At 37.5% G+C, this 24962-nt stretch overlaps 2 protein-coding genes across 2 annotated transcripts in view; one reads left to right on the forward strand and one right to left on the reverse strand.

Annotated features, from left to right (window-relative positions):
- PPFIBP2 (PPFIA binding protein 2) overlaps positions 1 to 4418 on the forward strand; it is a 96325-nt gene extending 91907 nt beyond the window's left edge. The window contains exons 26-29 of the mRNA XM_072421540.1: positions 599 to 721; positions 1315 to 1440; positions 2171 to 2359; positions 3784 to 4418. Coding sequence (XP_072277641.1) covers positions 599 to 721; positions 1315 to 1440; positions 2171 to 2359; positions 3784 to 3957 — 612 coding nt within the window. The 3' untranslated portion in view covers positions 3958 to 4418. The remainder of the gene's footprint in view (positions 1 to 598; positions 722 to 1314; positions 1441 to 2170; positions 2360 to 3783) is intronic.
- Positions 4419 to 13036: 8618 nt separating this feature from the next.
- LOC140337988 (NADH-cytochrome b5 reductase 2) overlaps positions 13037 to 24962 on the reverse strand; it is a 16452-nt gene continuing 4526 nt past the window's right edge. The window contains exons 3-9 of the mRNA XM_072421900.1: positions 22642 to 22714; positions 22038 to 22144; positions 21217 to 21346; positions 19810 to 19893; positions 17028 to 17113; positions 15004 to 15103; positions 13037 to 14106 (exon numbers count right to left, since the gene is read on the reverse strand). Of these exons, the coding sequence (XP_072278001.1) occupies positions 13934 to 14106; positions 15004 to 15103; positions 17028 to 17113; positions 19810 to 19893; positions 21217 to 21346; positions 22038 to 22144; positions 22642 to 22714 (753 nt within the window). The 3' untranslated portion in view covers positions 13037 to 13933. The remainder of the gene's footprint in view (positions 14107 to 15003; positions 15104 to 17027; positions 17114 to 19809; positions 19894 to 21216; positions 21347 to 22037; positions 22145 to 22641; positions 22715 to 24962) is intronic.

The following is a 24962-nucleotide window of genomic DNA, read 5'->3' on the forward strand; positions in this document are numbered from 1 at the left end:
AGAAATAAGTTTCTCACAATTTTGTTTTAGAAAATGTCAGACAGAGCACACCTTATTTCCAGTCTGGAGAACATCTAACCTCATCTAGCTCTTTCCTTCCATGCCTGGCACTGTCCCTGCCCCATTCTTTCAGTCATGTAGGCTCAGCATCACATACCTGTATTATCTAGGGTAGTCTTCATTTAAGTTCCCCAGACTGCCATACACTAATCAAACCACCTGCTCCCAGGAGCCAGTGCATGTGTCAGGGCTCTTGAGTGGAAAACTTCAATTGTAAAATTTAAATAAACCTATTGGTGCTGGTAAGCTTTTGCCATAATTTGGCAAGTAGGGATGTGCATACTTTCTGAATATAGCACGTCTACTTTTTTCTTTGTGCCCTGCTGCAATGACAGGTCTAGGATCTGGTAACCAATACATCCCCAGCAGCTTCCATCTCTGCTGCCAACCCTACAGGGTCTACCACAATTCTTTCAACCACTGATGGTGTAACTCCTATATAATTTAGATCATCCTCCACATCCAGGTGGCATTCTCATCAGCATAACTGATAACTGTACCCTATATTTCACCTTTGTAATTTTCCTCTATGTTCCAGAATGACCTCCTGTTCCTGAAAGTGACCAGCCAGCTTCACCATCTCAGTATTAAATGTGCCATTCACGTTTTGCATGCAAACAAGTTCAACCCAAACTGCCTGCGTCGGAGGCCAGCTGACGAGGTATAAAAGTTACTTAAAAGAATTGTATAGTCTTTTTACTCCTCATGTGTGTTACACTGATCACACACATTAAAATCTCATTTAGATCTTCTAATAACTATTAAGACTTTGTCTGCAGTCATAATTACATAAGTGCAAAGTTATAAAATTATATGGTGCAGCCATATATGCTCATTATTATGATCACTTTTCTTCTGCTTTGCACTATGATTATGTTTTACTGTTTCTTCTAACAATACAAGTCTCTATGGCAGCTTAGAAACCAAAGCTATTTCACTTTTTATCTCATTTTAGGAAAAATTTTAAAAATGAGAGTAATTGCATATTATTGTTAGCTCCCTCTAGTGGCTAATTTACATATTTTATTGTTTTTTAAAAATACTTTATATTATTGAAACATTTGTGATGGTTTTAATAATATAAAATTATTAGAATTGTTTAAAGGAAAGCATGAAAAATGTTGTCTTTTTTAATTATTCAATTATTACTGATAAACATGTAGTCACTTAAAATACACTGTACTTCCCCTTTGATAATTAAATACCATTTGTGTCTGAAGCCCTGACTTCTTTCTGTCTATGTCACCTGGACAGAATAATATCTCGCCTTCAGAAGTGGTCCAATGGTCCAACCACAGAGTCATGGAGTGGCTGCGGTACGTAGATCTGGCTGAATATGCACCAAATCTTCGGGGTAGCGGTGTTCACGGAGGACTAGTTGTAAGAAATGCTTATTTGCTTTGAACAGCTATGCATCAACATATCAATGTAATGTAATCAATGTAATATTTTCTTAACTTGAATGTAATAAATCTCTTAAATGGAATAAAACCCAGTCAAACCCCCTAACCTCTCCTGAAAGCTTAATAATAAATGTTTTGGGTGAAGTTATACTTTAAATTGACCCTGAATTATTTGCTAATGTTGTTGCTCTCAAAGAAACTCGATCCCCTAAGCAGTTTGATTTTTTTTTTATTTTATTTATTATTATTTTTTTTTTAATTGAAGGAATAGTAAGTGAATTTAATGAATGCTTAAATTCGCTTACTTTTTCTAGATCAATTTTGATGTCTATTCCCAGCATCAACTACCCTTTAACATAATACTTTCCAAGGTTAGTTCTGAGTTTTGCTTTTGCTAGTTTGAGGTCATGTCCCTGTGTTCTTGGGTTTTAAAGAATCCAATCATGCCCTCCCAACTTTCATCAAAACTTCATAGCCGTCACATGATCTGCCTTCCTGGATCTTGTTACAATCATATTCTATTTCTGTTCTTAGTTACAAAAAAAGCTCATTTGATGTTCTAGGAAGTTTGCTTTGATTAACAAGTTGCCCCCCCTCCCACCAGTGCACTTATTGTGTTAAGAGAATCTGTAAATGAGAGTGTGAGTAATTAATGAATTATTCATGGCGTAATCTCTGCTCATGAATAGATGGTTCTGTCTCCACAGATACTTGAACCTCGGTTTAATTCAGACACCCTCGCCATGCTCTTGAACATTCCACCGCAGAAGACGCTACTCAGGAGACATCTAGCCACTAACTTCAGCCTGCTGATTGGTCCAGAAGCCCAGCAAGAAAAAAGAGAGATTATGGATTCTCCAACCTACTCACCTCTCTCCACAACCGCCAAAGTCCGGGTGCGCTACTTTCCTAAAGCACAGTTATTATACAATTTTTAGGATTTTATGTATTTAACTATACCTGTGTTGTCTTTAAATTTAATAAGCCAGCACTTAAGCCAGTATGTACTGATAGTTGTGCTGACATGGCATGGAGGCCCCGAAACCTAAAGAGCTTTGTTATGCAAATATCAACCATGCCTGACATAGGCATGATCCAACCTTTCTATTGGCTACTGTTTGTGATGGGCAGCAGGGCTGGCCAATAGGATGATGGTGTCAGAAAGCCTAAGCCAGCATTGGATAACATTTACATATAGTCCCCTACAAATGATAAAATGGATTTATTCAGGTATATATAGTTCAGTAAAAAGAAAAAAAACACTCCAATTTGCCTCCTATTTTTTTTATTCAATAAGTCTAAATATGCTTATCACAAAATATTTTTAGAGCTTTCGGCAGAATTTTCAGACACACCAAAGCAATCCCCTTGCAGCTAGCAGAACAGCATTTTGCATGTTGTACCAAACATATTGAAGTAATTGTGTTTTTAATGAAGGAAGCAAAGGCATTTCACACAGTAATTACTACTGGGCCAATGACTGGAAACGGTCCAGCTTCATCTTTACCTTACCCCCTCGTACCAGTCATCTTATATTTATAAATAAACATAATATATATATAATATCTTTGAAGGCCATGTGTGAACAGTGGTTTTATTCAGCATGAATGAATCTCATCAGTATGCTTCTTTGCATAGTGGAATATAACTGCATTTCTGCTTTTAATTATAGAAAATCAGAGTTTTTGGAATACATTTGTTAACAATTAGGAAGTAGCATTACACAGGCAATAAATAACTATACTAAGGGGATAAATAAAGTGGAAGTGAAGGCAACCAGCTCAACGCTGAAATATACAAGTGGTAAATGGCAAAAATAATAATTAGCTAGTTTTTTAATCCAAAATCCCTGACAGACTGCAATGCCTGGTTCCGTCTTTACTCTTCTCTACTACACTATTTAATAATTTGATCTGGAACTTTGTCAGGTTGTGATTGGCTAGTGAAGAGACTGATGAGGTCCATCCTGTGCCATCTTCTCCAGTCAGCCAGCTGTGTAATGTAGTAAAGCCTTTTTTGCTGATAGTGCTGCCCCTCCCCCTCCCCCGCTGTGCAGGTTGATAAAGACATTGAAGTAGTATTTAAAAATACATTTAGCTGAGTTTTTAATTAGGTCAAAAATGAAGGTAATATATATTGGACCACACTCCTAGTTTCAAATGACAGGTTTATATTTCGATTACCCTACATTAACCCACCCCTTCATTTCCTAGCTCCCCCATCCTAGATTCTCACTTTATCCACTTTCTTATTTGTACTAAATATTATTTGTTATTAGTATGATCTGTCACTTCACTAATTGCCACTGTTGCAATTTTAGCCAAAGAAACTTGGACTGTCCCATTTTGGCCACCTTCGGAAAAAGAAATTTGATGACTCCACTGACTATGTGTGCCCAGTGGATGCCAGTTCGTCGAAAAGCGAAGTCAAGGCACCCAACAACAGTCCCGTGAAGGAAGCTGACAAGCTGGAGCAGGTGGGCAGACTAATCTGATGGCATCCGAATTTGGCATCCCCCTACACCCCTCATTGTCGTCTATGTCATTAACCATGCATCGCCATGTAACCATCCAACCGTCTTTACCAGCATGGCTTCATCCAAAAGACAGACTTTGTTTTTGTAGAAGAAGTTAATCTATATTCGAGATTTTTATATGATGCCAAGCATGGCCTGGTGCTGGAGTGGTATCATAGACATTTTACAAATTTTATACAGAGGCCGAATTATCTGCTGAAGAGAATTCTAATTTAACTACAAATATTTAAATATGATTAAGATTATGAACTGTGTAAATAAGCACTGCGCAGTGTTATATGATCATTGGTTTTTATTGAGGCCTAAAAATATGTAAGAACATTTGGTTTTCAGATGTTACATGTACAGTATATATATTAAAAAGACTGCTAGATTACCGATTGTTCACAAAAGATGCAATAAATGAACATTATTCTTAAGTTATGTAGATATTCTATCTCCTGGTATAATTTATTGTATTCATTCATTCTAACCTGTTTGGCATGCATTGGAGTGGGCATATAAAGTTTGGTCTGAGCTTTCTAATTTAGTGTTGTCATCTATCCAAAATGTATGGACCGCTTTTTAATATAGTATTGTATACAATATTAAGTCTTTGGGGGAAAAAGAAAACCATATCCAATAAATATAATTTAGTTGGCAGCCCTAATGTGAACATAGCTGAGATGGATTTAAGGATTAGGCTTCTCTAAAAATGTATCTAACCATTACATAAAATATTGGTGGGTTTGTATAATTACTAACTAAGTTACTAATAACTACTAGTGTGTCCTAATGGTTATGGGAAATACAGACAGCGGAGCCAAGCATTTTGTAAAGAGAGGTTGGGAATAAACCACAAATTCTAGTTTCCATTAAAGAAATATTTTGAGGTCCTAATTATACTTGTGGACACTGCAAACCTCTGAATTTTGTTAGACTGCACTGGTTATGAGTATTATAATGCTAAATAAAGATAAATACCATTAAAATAGAAATCAACAGAACAGCTTATGCGTTTCAGCCATCAAAGCATTTTTCTTAAACTGCTAGGATTGTTAAAGCTTTGAGTAAAGCTACCTACACATGAGATGATCCTCTCATGCTCATCTTGGATGAAAATCTGATGTGTAAAGCAGTCCCCCCAACCTTGTTCATTATTCCGCTATGGGGGGAAATGTACACTAGGCTCCTTTCAACAAGCACGATAAGTTTCCCATGCAGGACAATGCGCTAGTTCACAATACTTGGTAGCATTGACCTGGATGATGTATTATAAATGCAGACTATGAAAGACTCCACTGTTTTTGTAAGTGGTAAATAAACTTTAGGACCGTGATTCTCAACCTTTTTAACATGGGGGAATCCTTGAAACAACTTTCAGATCTTTAGGAAACCCTTTTAATATTTACTATATCCACAGCTCACAGTATATTTAGTGTGGTGTGGTGGGAAAAATGCCTCTTATATTGCTGGCCAATGAGAAAATGTCACGCTTACAGATAGCCAAAAGGATCATAGGCTCAATGAACCCCTAGCAACCTCAAAGGGAACCCTAGGGTTGCATTGAACCCTGTATATAAATGTTTGTGTGTATATAATTTGGGCTGGCTTTTTGATGGTGACATGTCTAGATCATAAACATTGGCTTTACTGCTTCTGGTTTACACAAAGTGAATGTGATAGTGTGACAACACAGGGGAGCAAATAGAAGACAGGGACCAAATGTCATCATTCTATAAAGGGAAGTACCTGCACAAGAACATTTATGACTGAATCACTAGGTATTGTAATGAGAGCTGCAGATTGAAAAAAAAGTTATAAATGATGTATGAAATAAATTTAACATAGGTTGAAGACTACATTACATTTTAGTAATGGTGTTTTATATCTATTTACAACTGAATTTGTAGGCCTGTATGTAAAATAAAAAGGTAAAATAAAGTAACTAGTATCTAGGTAAATTCCATTTGTCATTCATCTAGTGCAGTTTATCAATTGGAACTAAATTCTGATGGTTATCAAGGACAACTTCAATCCTTTTCATTCTGTTACATTTTTGTGTTTGTTGTTGTTATTCTGGGTTTTTCTTTCATGTGGTTTGCATGTTTCTCTTTGTTCTGTGTTATTCATCTTTGTCATCTATAAAATAATACATTGGGTCAGTCGTTTTTTTCAGGTGAATTTATTCTTGTTTGGATATGACCAGGATTGACTTGAAGAACTAATCTACTATGGGTTCCATTTATAAAGCAGTGAATATGACACTCACGGAAACATTCCTTGATGGAGAATGAATTGCTTCCAATGAAAAAGCTGGGCCTGGAAGATTCTTCACCAGGGAATGTTTCATTGAATATAGTCAGATTCACTGCTTTATTAGTATACCCCTATGAGTTGGGCCATTTATTAGAATACAGATTGCAGAGTTATGTAGTCCTATTAGAAGCCATTATCTTGGTGTACCATGGTCATTATCTTGACACTCAGCACTTGTACAAAGGGGGAAATCGCACACTACTGCTTTATAAAATGATTTGTGTTAATACATTTATGGAATTTTCTATATGTGGCATCTGCATCAAGTGCAGCATACACATATTTAAACAATAATTGTATATCCACATATTAGATTTTACCCACCAAAGAATTTGTTTCTTTTCAGCCTTTAGGCACCACTGATCGATTGCACACCTTGGTCCATGACCTCAGTTTTCTCTGTTATTAAATTAGGCTTTGTCAAGGCTCCACTCCCTATAATGCTAGATAAATAATGAAGAATAAGCAACACAATTATAAGGTCATCCTGCTGCTCTTTTCACATTAGAACCTTAGCAGGCTCAGGGTTATGCCTTTCCTTCCCCTATCCTGACAAGAAGCTGAAATAAAGCCATGCTGTGTTATATACTTTTTGTATTATTACTACAATTGTACTAAATGGTGTTTATATTTGCCTGCGGTTCAGTGTTTCCTATGTTTCATCTGCATGAACTGTAATGACTTCTTCCATAACAGATGGTGTGGCAGTTTCTCTTGTAGTCCCCTGTGTGCAGTGCATGGGTTCTAGTTCCAGTGCTGTGTGTAAACTCATCCAACTTCCTTCCTATTTATGAGGCTGCTGACTGATTTTACAGATGGAGCATTCAGAGGGGATGGTAAAGCAAATAGGGGCTTTTTCTGAAGAAATTAATAACCTCACTGTAAGTACTTAAATCATTTCTGTATTCTTTCAGCTAACACTGCTTGGGGTTTTATAGTAGAATATGTGTAATCTATGCAATTATCCAATCTATCTATGCAAGTAAAATGTTTTTTTTGAAGGAATACATACATGGCCCTTTCAGTTTAGGAATTTGTGACCATGACCCTGCCACTTCCTCCTGCAATAAGATGTGCTCACCTTGGTTGAAGTTTTTGCTCTATTGCTATATGGAGAAGGGCTTCTGGGTATGAATGAGTATGTGGCTTTCCCCATTTGACAATATTTAGGTCCGAGTGATCAATCACCAGGCCTGAACAAAATCATGTGGTGGGGTAAAATCTCATGTGCCTAAAGCTCCAACATCGGAGCTTACTCATGGTAGACTTCTGATGCAGAAAGCCAGTGAGGGAGCGTAGATTGGTATATAAAGCTTTCTTGGGGGGATTATCAGGAAACATTGTCATTTTGCCTTGGAATGGGAGGTGGTGATGTCCCTTTAAAGTTTAAATTCACACAACGCTGATACATGTTTTCTGGCAAGTTATGTCATCTACATCCTTTGCCAACTTCAGATATTCTGCCAAAATGTCCAATTATATTGGAAAATTAAGTTGTCATTGTCTCACAAAGGATTCTCCATGAAATAGTAAAAAATAAAAGACTGATCCAAAGTATCAGAGTGATGTCTTTTGCGTGTGGGTGGAGGTAAGGACAGGAACTTTTACTGGACCCTCAAGTATCTGTATATTTTTACTTCATGGGTATCAACAAGCAGCCCTAGAGAAATAATTAGTTTGTATTCCTGGTGTGCAATAATGAAGAACCTCTTAGAAAATGATGAACATTGTACTGACCATGCAGGCAGAGGGCAGGATAATAGAGTTGCTAATTATAAAAATGAAAGCCACCAAAAAGAGAGACTCAAACGGCAACTTAAACCTCAATGTTGCCTCTTTCATCCTGATGTGGAGTGTTAGGAGTACCTTTCCAGGTCCAAAATCCACCATTATACTAATTTAGTTATTAAGGAAACTAATCTAGGTGTGTGGCACTCATGAGTAAGAAATAATGTAATTGTTATTAAAGATAATAAAGTAACTGATGAGCCACTCCGACTAATTTTGTTAAGGGTAATTAAATATTGTAATTAGAGGTGGAACCTAGTAACTTATATATTTTAGATATTCCTGTGTTGAGTTCCTCCCTCCTTCCAGTTTTGGATGTATCCACCCACCTTTATGTCTTACTGCTCTTTCAGTTGCATTATTGGCCAGATTAGGTGTTCAGAACAGGGAACCCTTACCAACAGAATTCCTCAGAGATATGGTAAAGGAATTTTTAAAATGTGATTTTACCTCTCTAGCATTCACTAAATACAGGAACATCATTTATGTGAGTTGACCTTTCTAAAGCAAAAAGTTGGTTTGATTATTGAGGGTACCAGCACATTGACAGGTGCATTTGACCTGCAGTTGACCACCTTCTAGGCTATATCACCTTCTAGACTATGTGCATCCGTCTTATTTTTTCATTCATGTGACTGGTATTAGGAAAGCTAGTTTTGATGCAAAAAATGTCCATATACAGGAGCCCAAAAGACAAGCTTTACGCTCACCCTTTACTATATTTTTTTTTCTTTTTATAAGTCCAGAATATTTTTCAAGGTTGTTACTCATATCTGCCTTAAATCTTTCCTTTTCAGAACATGCTGAGCCAGGATGAGCTCCTTAACAACTACAGATTTCTAAGTAACTACGACTCTTGGAGATAGCATTACCGTTACTGCAAGAGTAACAAAAAAGCCAAAGATTACATTGGATGGATTCTATCTGGCAGATGTCATCAGTGGAGTGAAGCAAGTAGCACAAATGATGGCTGCTATTAGAACTATTTAATGTACAGCGTAATATGTTGGTGCTATAAAAATCCTGTTTAATAATAATAATAACTATGGCTCCAAATGGCCAAGCTAATGTAGCATTATCCCCATGTTCTTTAATGGATAAAGCTTTTTTGTTGGTCAATCAAAAACATTACTAAAGCCGACTGCAATTTATTTGGTATAAATAAATAGTAAAATAAACAGTAAAATATCAAACACATCATGCGTAAGCTTTACAAGTATTCAATAGGGTTTACTCAAAAGTTACGAAAAAAATAAGTCTGCACAAAAAGAACTCCATATTTTCTAAAAAGCTTACAACTGGTCTTAAACCTATTATTTCAACCAATGTTATGGCTGAAGCCTTATTGCACTGTCACTAAATCTACGTTCAGTGAGATTAACAAGCTAAAATCTGTAATATAAAAAGCAAGTTCAAGTTAATCAGGATTGTTATCCAAATGGGTGATGTGTTTCAAAACCTCTGTTTTGAGAACTAATTCATGGAAGAATAGCTTTGCAACTTATAGTTACTTCTTTCGGTGTACAAGTCATTAATGTATACTATATCTGTGCTTATTGGCAGTGTGCAGGTTACAGCTTAATAATTATTTGATTGAACCCTACTGAATAATTTAAAAGATAAGGGTCGGGTATGCTACCTGTTTATCTATATGTAGGTTGCATGTAGTCGCAAATATTTGCAACGTCTACATGCTGTGTGTGTAGTTTGCACCACATTTGAACTAGAAGTCAGAACTCACAGAATAGGACACTTTCTAAAGTGTCTAATGGTTAATTCTTTCCCGCCAGCCCCTTCATTACTAAAATATGCAGGATACTTGGACAGCAATGTCTTTACAATACGGTGCAGATCAGCTGGAGAAAATGGAAGAGGTAGGTATAAACTCTCTACCTTTTTAGGAAAAACGTTTTATTTTAGCAACAGAATCCCATTAAGCCTTTGTGGTTATTATTGAAAATGAGGGGACCTGGCCTAGATATATTTTTTTTTGCTGTAAGTTTTCATACATACTGTATATAGATCTTGGAGGGCAGTATCAAAACTGATACACACTGAAAAGTTAAGCAACTTGCTTGGTACATTTTTGGAAAGTCATGTTACTTATGACACGTAGTGGTTGCTTTAAACAGACTGCATACGTAGAAGTGATAAATTAGTTATTTGCTTTGTAAAAATACTCCCAAAAAACAATCTCCATCCAAATTTTTCCATCTTTTTTCATGTCCTCCTGGAAGTTTTAGGTATTCCAATCCATCTGTGTGTGTTCAGCTCCTCCTGTTAACATCCCCCATGATATAAAATACATAAAAGGATCCAGCAGAATATCCTTTACAATGTACAGGATGCAATGGTCACAGCTGGTGTGCTGACCTAAAAACTCAAACATATCTCACAGAGTTCCTGAGATGTAAGAAAATGTCAGGTAGTTAAACTTACAACATCCAACAAGATCTTTTTTTTTTCTCTTTTCATACAACTATATTTGTAAACTGTGGGTTTTGTAACTCCGCTGGTATGCAGTATGAACCTGGTTTCTATGTAGCTGGGCTTTTAAATACATGCGGACAAACTCTCAACTCAACATGTGCCTGGTGCAGTACAGTAGATTGCAGTACCATGCATGTTACCATAACACTATACAATAAATATGTCCGCATGGACTTACATTTAACTTCTGACCTAGGTAACAGCAATGACATATTGTATAACAATACCCTCCAAAAGTGCTTATTTTCTGTAAAATAGAGTTGTATATTTTTTTCTATTAAGTTAAAGTAAATTGTATTGTATGTGGAATAAAATGTATATAGTTTGGAAACACAATGTTGTATCCTTGTAACTCTTCATATTTGTATTTTTATTCTATTGTATGTTAAAAGATGGTAGATTTTTTTCTGCCAGCTGGAACACCTTGGTTGTGTAAAGTTTGTGGAAAAAAATAAGCAATAGAACTGGTAATCTTCTGTAAAATTATTAGGAAAACTGTACTATACTGTTACTTATTTTTTATTGTGAATTCTTCCTATCTCATTGACTCTCTTCCTTAAAGAACATTTTATTTAGTGAAGTTTTTTTTAATAACCCCCCTCCATAGCCTACCTACGCATCACCACTTTATTCATTCCTTTGGGTAGCCATACTCATAGTGGCTTCTAGCACACCCTCTGAATGATTTGGGCCACCAGACCGGTTCGCTATGGGATAGAGCATTGCTAAAGTTGCAAACAATCACTGAGAAATGCACCCTGCAAACACCTCTTCTACACTACCTGCATCCCTTATATACAGCTCCCCTACACTTCCTGCACACAGCTCACCTATGTCCCTTGTACACAACTCACCTGAACTTCCTGAACCCTTTTTACACACCTCTGCTGCACTCCCTGCATTCCTTTTACCCATTTTATCCCATTTACAGGTCCTGTACACTTCGCTTCCTTTGCATACAGCTCCCTTGCATATCCTATGAACAACTCAACTGCACCCCTAGATACACAACTTAAATAAAGCCGATAATCTGACATTCACCAAACTTTGACTGCTAGTAAATATTACAGGTGGTTTATCTATTTAATTGACAGCTATTGATTCACCCCAAATCTGCATTTAACACAAGGAAAGTTTTCTTTATATTTTTTATATGAGAATGATTATGGTAAGAGGACAATACATGAACAAGGTGTTGATGATTAGGATGTATTATTCTATTTAAATTAATGTAAAATTGTAAATATATGTATACATTGGATTTGCTGTAATCTATCCTGAATGATAACAATTAAACTACTTTTCCTTTAAAATTTGGATTTTGTTTATTGTGCTGTCTGCAGTGCTAGATATGGAAGGGTTTGGTGAACCTGTTATTACAATGGACCTAATTTAATAAAGCTCTCCAAGGCTAGAGGGAATACACTTTCATCAGTGAAGCTGGGTGATCCAGCAAACCTGGAATAGATTTCTTAAATAATTAAATAGCTATTTGCTTGCAAATGTTTTGAATCCTGGATCAGATCCATTCCAGGTTTGCTCGATCACCCAGCTTTACTGATGAAAGTGTATCCACTCCAGCCTTGGAGAACTTCAATAAATCAGACCCACTGTGAGACTTTCCAATAGGGTGAGATTTTCTATTTAAAGATACAGCAAATGTCCCTGGTCTCCTCCTGCATCTTTTGACATTATTTGCAAGTTAACAGAATAGTACCTGATGATCCAGCTACTCTCCCATACAGTAGGAATTGAATCCAAGGTGCTATCTTCTCCATCTGAAAAGAGCACATTTAACGTCCATAGTTTATTTAATTGAAAAGGAATCAGCCTTGGGTGCTGGGGAGGTGATCTTCCTAAAACGTTGTTGATATCAATAAAATGGTTCCAGAATGTCTCCAAAATAATGCTTTAATATACTACATGGCCAAAAGTGTATGGGATACATGCCTGGTTCAGGTCTTAGGGAACCCTTCTTAAAATTATTAACATGGAATCAGTGGGAAGAATGCTTTGCACTTTAGTGACCATTAGGAAAAGTTCCTTCATAAAATGGTGGTCTGAATGACATCTTTGCAGACAGCTAAAAAGATTGTGTCATGCCACTGTGAGGTTGGACCCAGCACTAGGCATTATCAGCAGTCAATCAGGAACATCTATGGAACCCTTTGGTTGAATCATATAAGCTGGGTTGTGAATGGCTATTCTAGAATAAATGAATAGCAAAGCCTTACAATACATAGGGGGAGGACCACCATAAAAGGTCCTTTTTTCTTTTGAATGTATTATATAGCAATGAATTTTATGTTGAAAAAAATGTTCCTTGTCTTAATCTTTTGTGTGCAGTGGTTTCACTCTGCCATCTTATGTACATTATGCAAAATGCAGTTCCAGTTGGCATTGTCAGCTCCAATATTCACACACCGCTCACAGTACAAAACAACAATTTCATTTGTGAAACTTTAGGACAAAAAGAATTTATTAAACCAAGTGTTACAAATTCACAGCTTATGATATCTGACACTTCCAGGTATAAAAGGTAACCCATAAAAATGTACAGCTGAAGTATTTCTCCTGAGTTGTGCATCTCAATATCCAGAATAATGCTACAAAGTCACTGCTGACTTCTTGACAATTGCAAAAAGTAAAAAAATAAAATAAAATAACTCCTGCATTGTGCGTCTCTTTTCTTTTTTACACCCTGATCTTTTTTCACATAACCCACTCTTTTTAAATGTCATCTCCAGGAAGAATGAAGATCCCTACTTTGCTTTTGAGCAGATATTTCAACCATTCTACTTCATTCCTGGTCCTCCTTTTCTTTTCTGATTTAAATCACTTGACCGTTAATGCAAATCATAGGGTTCTCTACTGGGAAGCTACAATTCTAAGTTCCTAAAATCACATTTCCTAAATATTTTAGCAGAAATGACTGAAAGACCACTGATAACTCAAGACAGAAAAGAGAAACCTTGTGTACAATGCAGACATAAATTACAGTATAAATGAAGTTTACGGCATATGAGTTAAATGACAACTCCACCTAAAAACTGCTATTAAAGCTTTGCATGGTTGCTAGAACGTTGAAGTACATAGGTCCATCTTGCATTTATCACGACAATAATCCGTTACATATTGATATAAATTAACATTCTCCTGAATAATTCTGTGATGCTCATATAATTGGGCCATTCAGCCATGACCAGGTGATCTTTGGGTGTAAAATATTAGCTTTTGATGGAGTTGGCCTTTAGGACATTTGCTAGTGTGTAGCAATCCACCAGATTTGAGTCTCTAGCATCCTCAGCTGCCGAATTCCAGTTGTTTGGCATAATTGAACCGATGGCATGTTCAGTTTTTAGTAGGCAAACCTTCTGTCCTCGGGGTAGCCAAGCTTGGACAGGTTGTCTTGACATGCAAATTGGATCATGGGAGGGGGTCCGCACATCAACACAAGTGGGTTGTCAGAAGGAGAAGGCAAATGCTTCTTAATCATATCTGCTGTGACAAAACCAGTGTCGTACTTCCACCCTGAAAAGAACACGCAACATATTATGAACATACTCATTGGCAAATTCCCCACTATATGCTGCCCAGACACACAAATGCAAAGGAATAACCATTAGAAGCAGCACTGCTGTCCTCTCATCAGTGTGGATCCTGTCAGCTCATGAACCAATTGGCTTCTTATAATGCTTTTTCATCTAACAATCCAGCCTTGCTATACAAGGACCAAAGAAGGTTGCTACTAGATTCAAATTCTATACTTACATTGCATGTTTGTATTAAAAACGTAATGTTCTGCTTGTTTTTGTCTCTCACATTTGATTAAAATTGACCAAGTGTATCTATCTTTTTTTTATCAATGATTTCCATAAAAATCGTCTGACCCCTAACATCACTACTGTGTCTTGAAATGACATAGGGGTCAACTGGAGGGACCACTGAGCAAACCTGTCCTATTATTTAGGTAACAAGTTTGTTTAATAGTTCATCCTCTCCAGTGCTAAAACTCGGCTTTTACAATACTCCTTGACTGTCCTATATGGCCCATATAGGGTAAGCCAAGTGTAAAACCTGGACTAACACTCCAAAAGGCCAGCACTTGAAAGCTCCATGCACCCTACACCCTATAGTGGAGTAAAAGGAAGACGGTGACACATTACCCCATTTTCGGAAATACCAGATTTGTATGAATAGGAGTAGCAGGGAAGGTAAGAATCAGCATTGGAGTGTCTGTGTTAAGAGAACATGTTTATCCTGGATAGGCAAATTCAAGTCTTCCTTTAAATGTATACAACACAAAGCTCATATCATTGCACATTGCTTAAATAAATCCGTCAGTGTAAAATCAAACTGGTTACCATTTTTGGCACCATGTACCCATCAATGCTCATCACTACCTAATAAAAGTCTGCATGGTCTTACCTTGAGGAGGTCGGTCCAGGGTGTACCACAACTTAAACTGATTTGGGTGGCTCCTGGCTACAGCTTCCAGTTCTGCACGCAGCAGAATGTCATCTTCAGTCTACAGATAAATGATAAAGATCTATGAAACTGGTAAAAGCTGTTCTATTCATAATAATATACATACAGTATGGGTGATCAGTTTTACCCTCCTAGGGATTTATATTTCTGCTCCTTCAATTCCAAGATTTATACAGCACCCTCACACTACAAAGTAAGGTGGATGACACAAGTTACAGATCACCTATCATTAAAAATCAAGGTAACATCCGGAAATCAGGGCCAGGTAGGTGATGAGTATTTATAGGACCATCTTGGCTCCTCTTTTTGATGAAAGTTAAAGCCTTGTTTAAATGCACAAATAAATCTAAAAACAGAGCATGCAGCTAAACATACATTTGAAAAACGTATACATACATTTTGCTACCAAAATAGTCTACTTCAGGAAACCGCCACTAGACAGTATAGCCAGACCTGGGCGGAATGTCCAAATGTCCGTGTACTGCTTGGTGCCTGCACTTTAGTTGTAGGGTGCTGAATCTCTCTCGAGCAGTATGTGTCCTCAGTTAGGTCATAAGCAGTGGAAAGGGGGGAAGAATTTTGAAATACATCTCTTGCAAGTAGGTAGAGGTCTGGTTGGGGAAGCATTGTCTTTTGTGATCAAGCAGAACCCTTTCAAACTTTCTGTCTACCCTATACAGGGAGTGTACCAATTTACCTGTCGCTGAAAGACCTGTATTTAAAAAACCACAACACCTCTGGGTTCTGATTCCTAAAACCCCACTGTTGGGTATATATTTATGGCCTCCTGGACCTCCTTTATCTAAGGTTGAAGTAAAGAAGTAATTGGTTTTCATACTGTAACTGTGTCATTACTCCTGAAGAAGCGACTATATGTCCGCGAACCGCGTTGAGTAAAAGTTTGGTGTTCATCTATATACAAATGTGAATTAATGATTGTACCAGGATCTCAATTAGAACAACTTATGTGGGTATACTAAGAATGATTTATGTGGTTGTAACTTGTCAAAATGTATATGATTTTATGGATTAAATACCATTGTAATTAAAATATATTGTTTTTAATCAACACAAGATTGTTTTGGTAATTACTTTGAGGATATCTGACTTTAAAATCCCACACAAAATCCACTCTATGTGGTATCTTTGTCTTCTTGTTAAACATATGCAATCTGACACTAATATGGCTAATGGGGCAAACTAATGTTAATTGGATTCTCTAATACAACTCTCCCAGGCCTGGTAAGTTCGGGTTACTTTCTGACTCAAATAGGGACTGGGTGTGCAAGTGGGAAAGAACCATAAGGAGGCATAATATAAAGCATACAGATTTGGTTTCATTCAGACTCCTATATCATAAAAATATAACACATTATGGAGGGTTCGAAGGGTCCCCCTTCATCAGGGCTTGAACTATTGAATAAAGCTGGCATTGAATTGATATTATTGGAGGGACACTAAAGTGCAATTAGTATGGTAGCTCCAAAATGAATCAGCCTTTGGAGCAATCATATTCAATTATCCCTTTGGATCCCTTTTTTTATCAGTCCATCACAAGCTTCATTCAACAAGTACCAAGTCCTAATGAAAGGGGAGCCTTTAAATCCTTCAAATGCATTAGATTTTTGATTGTAAAGGATCTGAAAAAAATTAAATCTTGACTTTATATATTCTAAATGCTGCCCTGTGCTATGCAGCTAAAGTGACACCCATTTTAAGCAGAACACCCAGGGTCACATCTTCAGCCTACTGACTGTACAGTGAAGAAGAAGCTGCATACTGATCCCAAACTACTTTTTTTTCTTGTTCTGTCACCATGTTCATAATGTTCAGCTAACAATACCAGAGCAGAGACTGATTGACAGAGAGCTGGACCTTTTCCCCAGCTATAAGAATGCAGAATAAAATAAGCTTATATAGACACACAAGTTATACTAAACCTTTAGACATAAGTTTTCTATTACCTGATTAGCAAATATCAGATAACAGTTTGTGTCATCATTAGGATCCTGGGTAATGTGACGGATCAGCTGCAGCATGGGAGTAATACCTAGGGTAAAACCGAAACAAAAAGGATAATTTTATTCTTTTTCTCATTTATACTTTATTATATATACTTATATAATTATAGTATTATTATACTTTATATTGAACCTTTGCGTTACAAATAAACGTTTACAACTGAAATCCAGGCATCAAATCTTTAATCTAAATATATCCTGTATTAGCAAAGAAGAATATTAATCAACTTCAAAAGTACAAACGACCCTTAAATATCAGTTATGTGTTGTGCAGAGAGAGTACAATACAAGCTGTTTGCTTTCAGACTATCTGTTTCTGATTGAAAACTCTGTGCAGAGTAAATAGAAGTCAATGAGTCGTGTAATAACTCATCCAGCTTTACAAGTAACTGAAAATTAATGATCCCTTTACAAAAAGACATCTGCCATATTGTACAGATTACCAGCAACCTAAAGACAATATTGTTTCTGCCAAATGGGTCTCATCAACACCAGGCAGCATATAAAGTACTCAAGAAGAGATTTCACTAAAGTTCAAGGTGGAGACATCTTAGAAATGCTCTCCAGGAATGTTTTCAATTATTTCTTCTATGTACAGAACACATACTGCTTTACCTATAAATCTTTTTTTTCCTTTGGGGGGGGGGGGTCGCTTAGTTTTCATTTACAGGAACCTTTACAGGTCTCGGCGCTTTCTATGATCAGCATTCTGACTACGTGCAGCCTCGCACAGACCAGGAACCGGCTGGGCAAGACCTTTGGTCTCATGCAAACACAAGAGTAATCTGACCTCAATGTATTTACTCTCTGATACCCAGACTCTGTATTGTAATTAGATTTTCTTCCCAAATCCCAATATAAAAATATATATTTGTGATCCTTATACAAGAATAATATATTTTCCTGTGCATACAGCACCTACATATCGCCTCTTTACTGAGCACATAGAAATGTCCCTATCAGTCCTTGATGCCAATCTGAAGGTTTCCATTGCAGCCTTGGACAGACGTATGCATTCTATAGTCAATGGGCTCTATTTATAAGGCAGAGAATCTGACATTCCCTAATGAGAATCTTCCAGTTCCATGTGTTTCAATAGTAGTAACTGATTCCCACCAGGGAATGTTTGATGCAATGTCAGGTTCCTTTTTTTTTAAATAGAGCCCAATGTGTTCTGAAGTCAATAAATGTCCAATTGAAGTGTGACACCTTGGTATAGACATGAACACTCCTATTTCTTTTGTATTTGTTAGGGAATGCTTTAAATTGCTGCTGTCGTCACTCCCTCTCCAGCTCTGGTATGACCATAACCCACATCATGTGTCTTTATGCAGATTTAAAAAGAAAAGTAATGGGGGCATTAAGATGGGTTTTCTTATTAGGGCAAGAGTATTATTAGGGTTAGGGGCATGTTTGTCTTTAGATCGTAAAGTTTTAATATTACTGTATATACTCAAGTATTAACCAAAATATCATTAGAAAAAAAATAATAGTCTATATGCAGGCCACCAGCAAACAGGTGGCAAAAGATAGGCAGAGGGAGTAAGCTAACACACCATGGATGTATTTATTCACATTGGGTTTATTGGAATTTTTTTGACTACTGTTTTGAATGTTAGCAGCAACCGCTGCATTTTAAACTTTTTGTGTCAAAGCAAGTTACTCACATTCTCTGGTGAAAATAAGTGCATTGGATTATATCAGATTGGTTTATATTCAAGTGAGTGAATTGGTAAATTAATATTAAGGTGAGTGTTGAGGGAGGATGGGTTGTTTTTGAGGGTTAAATTAATGTATTAGGGTTTGTGTAAGATAAATGTTAGGGTTAGACTATAAATTTTACCTATCATGAATTGAAAAACCTAAACTTACTCTCTAGTACCTAAACTTAAGATCAATACCAGATCCTTCTACAACTTGTAAACAGCGCAAATATAAAGGCAATAACCCATGCATTGGGAAACTATGGCCCGCGGGCCATATAAGGCGCAATACGGTGGTTTGTCTGGCCCTTTGGGTATTCCATGGCTCTGGCCGGTGCTCCACCCAGCAGAGTCAGGAGAACGACCCAGCTGGGGGGGCGGGTGCAGAACATGTCCCGGCCCTTGGAGATGGGCGGGCTGTGTCCCTGCACATAACCTGCCCACTCTCCCATCACAGGCTCAGATCTGCGAAAGGGGAGCGTGCAGGGCTATGCCATCATGACGTCGCGTTCAGTGACGTCATGATGGCATAACCCCGCCCACTCTCCCATCAGCCCGGCTCCTCTTTCAAATTTTAATATGTGGCCCCTGACTGAAAAAGTTTGCCCAGCCTTGCAATAACCACTACTGTTGGTACACCACGAACTGATGAGTGGCCAATCAAGGCTACGCTCTATATAATATTTAGTACTTGCTGACAATGTTATTAGTCTGAAAATTGAAAACTAATAAAGCCATCACATCTTAGGACTGCTAACCTGAACTATTTTACAGTTCTGTTCTTAACTTTACCCTTGCTTGAATACTTGCTTTGATAGAACTGGATAAATAAGTGCAAATTGGGTAAAGAGTGAATGTTATTTTGCAGATAACAGCAGCCAGTCTGATCAAGCAGCATCTATGATCTGTTCTTTACCCGTATAATATAGGTAAAGTTATATTTGTATCAGCCATACAGTTATATAGAAGAAATTGTGTTTTATTACAAAACCCATCAGGTAAAAGGTCATCACAGCACTCACCGGTCCCTCCAGACAGCATTGCGATGTGTTTTGTGGTCTTGATTTGAGGTTCAGACTTTTTGTCAGGTCGGATGGCAAATTTACCTACAAGAAAACCAATAATCAGTGAGAGATCCATATATATATGTATAATGCACGCCAATGAATTTGAAATAAGAAATATAGTATAATGTTACATAATATTGCAATGGTTATCTTCAAGTGCATTCAATCCCTAACAAGAAACATTTCCTGTTTGCTCTCTTTTGTCTGGTTTACGTAATTTTAGTGCCATCAAATTGAAATGCAAACAAATACTGCTAGGAATCTGGTAAGATGAATATTTTCTGTGCTCTCTACTTCTGCTGCACTTTTACCAGCTAGCACTGATTCCAGTTATCTCTATGAACTACATTGAACAACACTCGTTATGAAATGGGGAGAGAGGGTGTTCTGTATTATTATTATTATACAGTGTTTATATAGCGCCATCATATTACGCATCGCTGTACAAAGTCCAGAGTCATGTCACTAGCTGTCCCTCACAATCTAATGTCCCTATCTCAGTCATTAATAGAGTCCAAGGAGAATTTTGGGGGGAAGCCAAATAACCTAACTGCATGTTACCAATACAATTCCTATCCAAGGCAGACAACGTTTCTCCTCCTTAGATGCAGATGTTGTCACCCTGGTGCAAAAAATTAATTACTGGCAACATCATTATTAGGTGAAAGTAAAGGAAAAAATAAAAAGAAAACATATGTTGCCACCACATTTAGAGACGGGTAAACTGGAATATATTGAATTAATTTCCAGTTGACTTGCTTTTGTACTTGCTTTCTTTTTATGTTTATGCTTTTGCTGTACTTGCTAAAAATTTTCTTAGCATGAAAAAATTGTAACAAGTAATGTAGCAAACACATCTAAGGAACAGAAAGATGCAATAAATTACATTTTTGTTTTGGATAGTTTATTTGTACTGGGGTATAACTATAAATCAGTGGGCCCCAACAAAACCTCGGGGGGGCAACAACCTCACACAGTAGATGACTTTCCCATCACACTAACCTTCTGATGCTAACTTTCTGTGTCTTCAGTACTGTTATTCCATGAATGTGAAGGCAGAAGTCATTGGGCCTGATTTATTAAAGATCTCCACAACTAGAGAAGATAGACGTTCAGGGAAGAACTTGGGTGATCCAGAAAAGTTGGAATGGATCTGGTCCAGGATTGATTTTAAGGAATCCATTCAATGATAGTCTATTTAATAAATCAGGTTCATTATCCTTGTACTTGTTTAGGATCATTGGCCCAAAGTAGGAAACCAATGTTTTAATATATTAGCCAGGAAACTAGAACTTTCAAAATATGAAGAAAGCAAAAGCAAACTCTTTCTGTTCCCCCATGAAAGGTTTCCTTTTACCATACCTTTTCCTTTGTAGACCAAAAGACCATTAGGACCCCGAAAGTCAATGGTATCTCCAATTTTCAAGCTGTCCAAATATTGGGACATTTTTCCTCCATCTGGGAATTTGGGGTTGACATTTTTGTAGTAAACCTGAAATGCAGAACAGATACATTGCTAGAATTTTTGAAACAGACATCTTTAACTTCAAAAGGAAATGTCAGATTCCAAACTGTGATCATCATGTGCAGGATGATGCATTGTGGTCAATGGATAGCTAGCAAGAAAATGTCCCTTTTTCTTTGCAATTATCTATGTAACAGATTTATTTATAATAGATTGTCACAAAGCTAGGAACCAGACCTGGTCATGTCAAGTTTTTGGTGGCCTGGGATTAACTTTTTGAACTTTGTAATACAATTATTGTGTGTGCAGCATGATATGACCCAGAGCCAAGGGCCTGCTTTACATTCTGATCCTGTTTGTGCTGACCAGGTGAAAGCATTAGGCCAACTAGAAGCAAAGGGGAACTTACTTCTTAGGTAATTATGCTGCAGAAGCAAATGTTGGTAAAATATATCTACATTTTTGTTTAGTATCCCAAAGAAATATATGTTTTAAGAGTTCTTTCAGCCTTGTGAACAGAATAGTTAAATAACACCCAGAAGCTGTCGTTGACTGCCAAACTTGCTCTGACTGAGCTCTGAATGGGGCCGTATCTTCACCAGAGGGACACCGGAATTGGATATTATTCATATTAACCAAAGGGACAAATGCCCCTCTTCTCCCATCCCGGCTCATGTTTACTTCTGGCTTTTACCATATCAATAGAAGGATGATTTACCTTTACAACGAGATCAACGTAACCTTTCACCTCATCACTGGACACCGGGGTGTACGCACGAACCACCAAACTGCCATTAACTTTAGCTGAGAGGTAAACATGCTGTCCTATAAAAAATATATATAATAAAAGTGCGTTAGTAAAGCAAAGCAAATGCTCATTTCTGTACATTGCCATAGAAGTCTAAAATGTGTCTATGTGGACATTCTCTGGACAGTTATAGCCAGTAGACAAGAGTCAAGTAAGTCCCAAATTTGCCATAGACCTTAAATCCTTCCAATATATTCTTCCTTATATAAAGAAATCAGGGAGACTGGGAACCCCTCATAATGGGTACAGTAGGTGTAGGGATGTGGGAATTCAACAGTAGAGTCTGTGAATGTTGCCATTTTTATCAGGTCATGGTATGGCTAGTTGGTCACATTTACCTGGTTATGGCCAACTAAATACGACATATAGCTACAGGTACCACTAGCTATCAAATAGACTTCCTGAGAGATATAAGAAACTATCTGTTAGGTGAATTTAAGATTATTGCTGTTCATAATAAAATATAGCATTTTGCATTTTCTTTATATGTAGATAAGTAAATTTATTCCTTTACCTATAGGAAGTCCCAAAATGTGCTCTGATGATGGGAGGCCAAATCGGTACCTCTTGGTGTCATGACTGATTTCCTGCAGATAGTGGAAATGAGTTAATATATATATTGCTAGGGGTAATAACAAGAAGCACCAGCTAGGTTTTTATATGAAACATGTACCACAAAGATACAGATGACTGGACTGAAGTCAAATTTAGAACCTAGACAGCTTAAAGTGGTGTTGCTAAAAATCAAGGTGCCACAAAAACCCAAAGGATAAGTACTACTGATTTCTCCTACAATATACGCTACTGAACACCCCTCTGATGTAAAGAATATCACTTGGAGAAGTCTTTTCAGAAACTGACACTTCTGGGTTTGTCAATCTTCTGGTCCCCCAACTGCACCGCTTAGTTCATCCTGCTGTTAACTAAATCCCTATAGTCCTGTACTTACTATAAAGCACTTGGGGGACAATGCCTACGGCAGCATATGAGGAACAATCACTTTTGTTTGATTTTGTTTTCCCTTTCTGACCTCAACTGAGAATTTTTAGTTACAGTTAGCTAAAGAACTGTAAGATAGAGGAAGGTGTATGGCAGTGGTCCCCAACCTTGTGTAGGTCGCGGACCACTAAATGCACGGACTCTGGACTGCCCATCCATGGGGAGCCGTGTGTCACACAAAGGGTAAGAAACTTTCCCACAGAGTTACGTCATGATGCCAAAACATGCCTACTGTCCAGACACCCAACCCGTCCACCTCCCTGAGGCTGCGATTTCTCCGGGAGACATGGTCTTCGCTCTGGCCAGTGTGCCCCCCCCCAAGTGGGTCCTTCTCCTGACCCCGCTGCACCAGGCAGAGCCGTAGCCCACCTGTCAGATGGCCGCGCCTTGGACCAGGGGCTTTTTATACTTGCCTACCCACCTTCTTCTGTCTCTAATTCCCACCACTCCATATCTCCCCTCCTATTTTCTGTTACTTCCCCAACCTCTTAGATTGTAAGCTCTTCTGGGCAGGGTCCTCTCCTCCTGTGTCACTGTCTGTATTCATCTGTGATTTGCAACCCCAATTTCATGTACAACACTGCGTAATATGTAAATACTGTTTATTTGTAATAATATTATGGGTAGGAATCTGAGGACTCATTATGATTCATGAAATATGGAACCAACTTCTCTTTGTCTTGTTTGGATGTTCATCTAGCATTTTCTTTACTAAGAACGTTCAGGTGTACAGGGCACCATATTGTCTAAGTATAACCGTGTGAGTACTGTATATAATATCACGCTTGTACAAATAACACAATATTACAGCAATACATTGTAACAAACATATACCACCAATTCCTATTTCACAAAACTTTGATATATTCCTTATTGAAATAAAATATTTGGCCAAGGGCTTGTAGACTTATTAAATGTTTTATGCGTGTGTTATGTACACAAATGGGTACAGATATGTTTATAGGTTGCACATAATAAGCCTCAGAACATTTCCCATGAGGCCTAAATTCTAGTATACAAAAACCTTTACAACAGAGATGAAGTGAATTTGTGGAATGGTTTTGTACATACTTCTTTACTTTGATTACTCAGAACTAAAACTAGTTGATGCTTTGAGAATACACTGCCCAGACTATCACACCTGTGCTAATTGGATACAAATATGTGAACATTCCACCAAATTATTGCATTCAGAGGTTTTCATTGATGGGCGATAATAATTGTACAGCATACAAAGATATTTTGAAACAAATGTACCCTTCCCAACTTGAAGCTTGAAGAACAGTTTGGTGATGGCCAATCTCTGTTCCAGTATTACTGTGCACAAAGCCCAATCTATAAATACATGGTCTGACTAATTCAGTGAGGAGAAACGTAAGCGCCCTTCAAAAGACCAAAACCTTGAACCCTGGGATGAATGGAATTCTGATTTCAAGCAAGGTCCAATAGGTCCAACATTAGTACCTGGCATCACAAAAGTGCTTGTGGTTTAATAGACACATTCGTACAGTTACATTCCAAAATCCAGTTCAGAGTTAAAACTCCATTGTGGAACAGAATATCCAAAAGCTTGTGTAGTTGTGATGGCCAAGTGTCCACAATTGTTTTCCCATAACCATTATTCCTTGTGGAATTGCTGCTCAGAATAGTTCCTCTTTGATGGAACATCTATCCTAGTCACCTAGTCAATAGTCACACATTGGGGCAGATCCTAGGTCCTAATCACACATTGGGGCAGATCCTAGGTCCTAGTCACACATTGGGGCAAATCCTAGATCCTAGTCACATATTGGGGTAGATCCTAGATCCTAGTCACACATTGGGGTAGATCCTAGT

Source organism: Pyxicephalus adspersus, chromosome 9 (genome assembly GCF_032062135.1).
Source record: "Pyxicephalus adspersus chromosome 9, UCB_Pads_2.0, whole genome shotgun sequence".
In the NCBI taxonomy this organism is placed as follows: domain Eukaryota; kingdom Metazoa; phylum Chordata; class Amphibia; order Anura; family Pyxicephalidae; genus Pyxicephalus; species Pyxicephalus adspersus.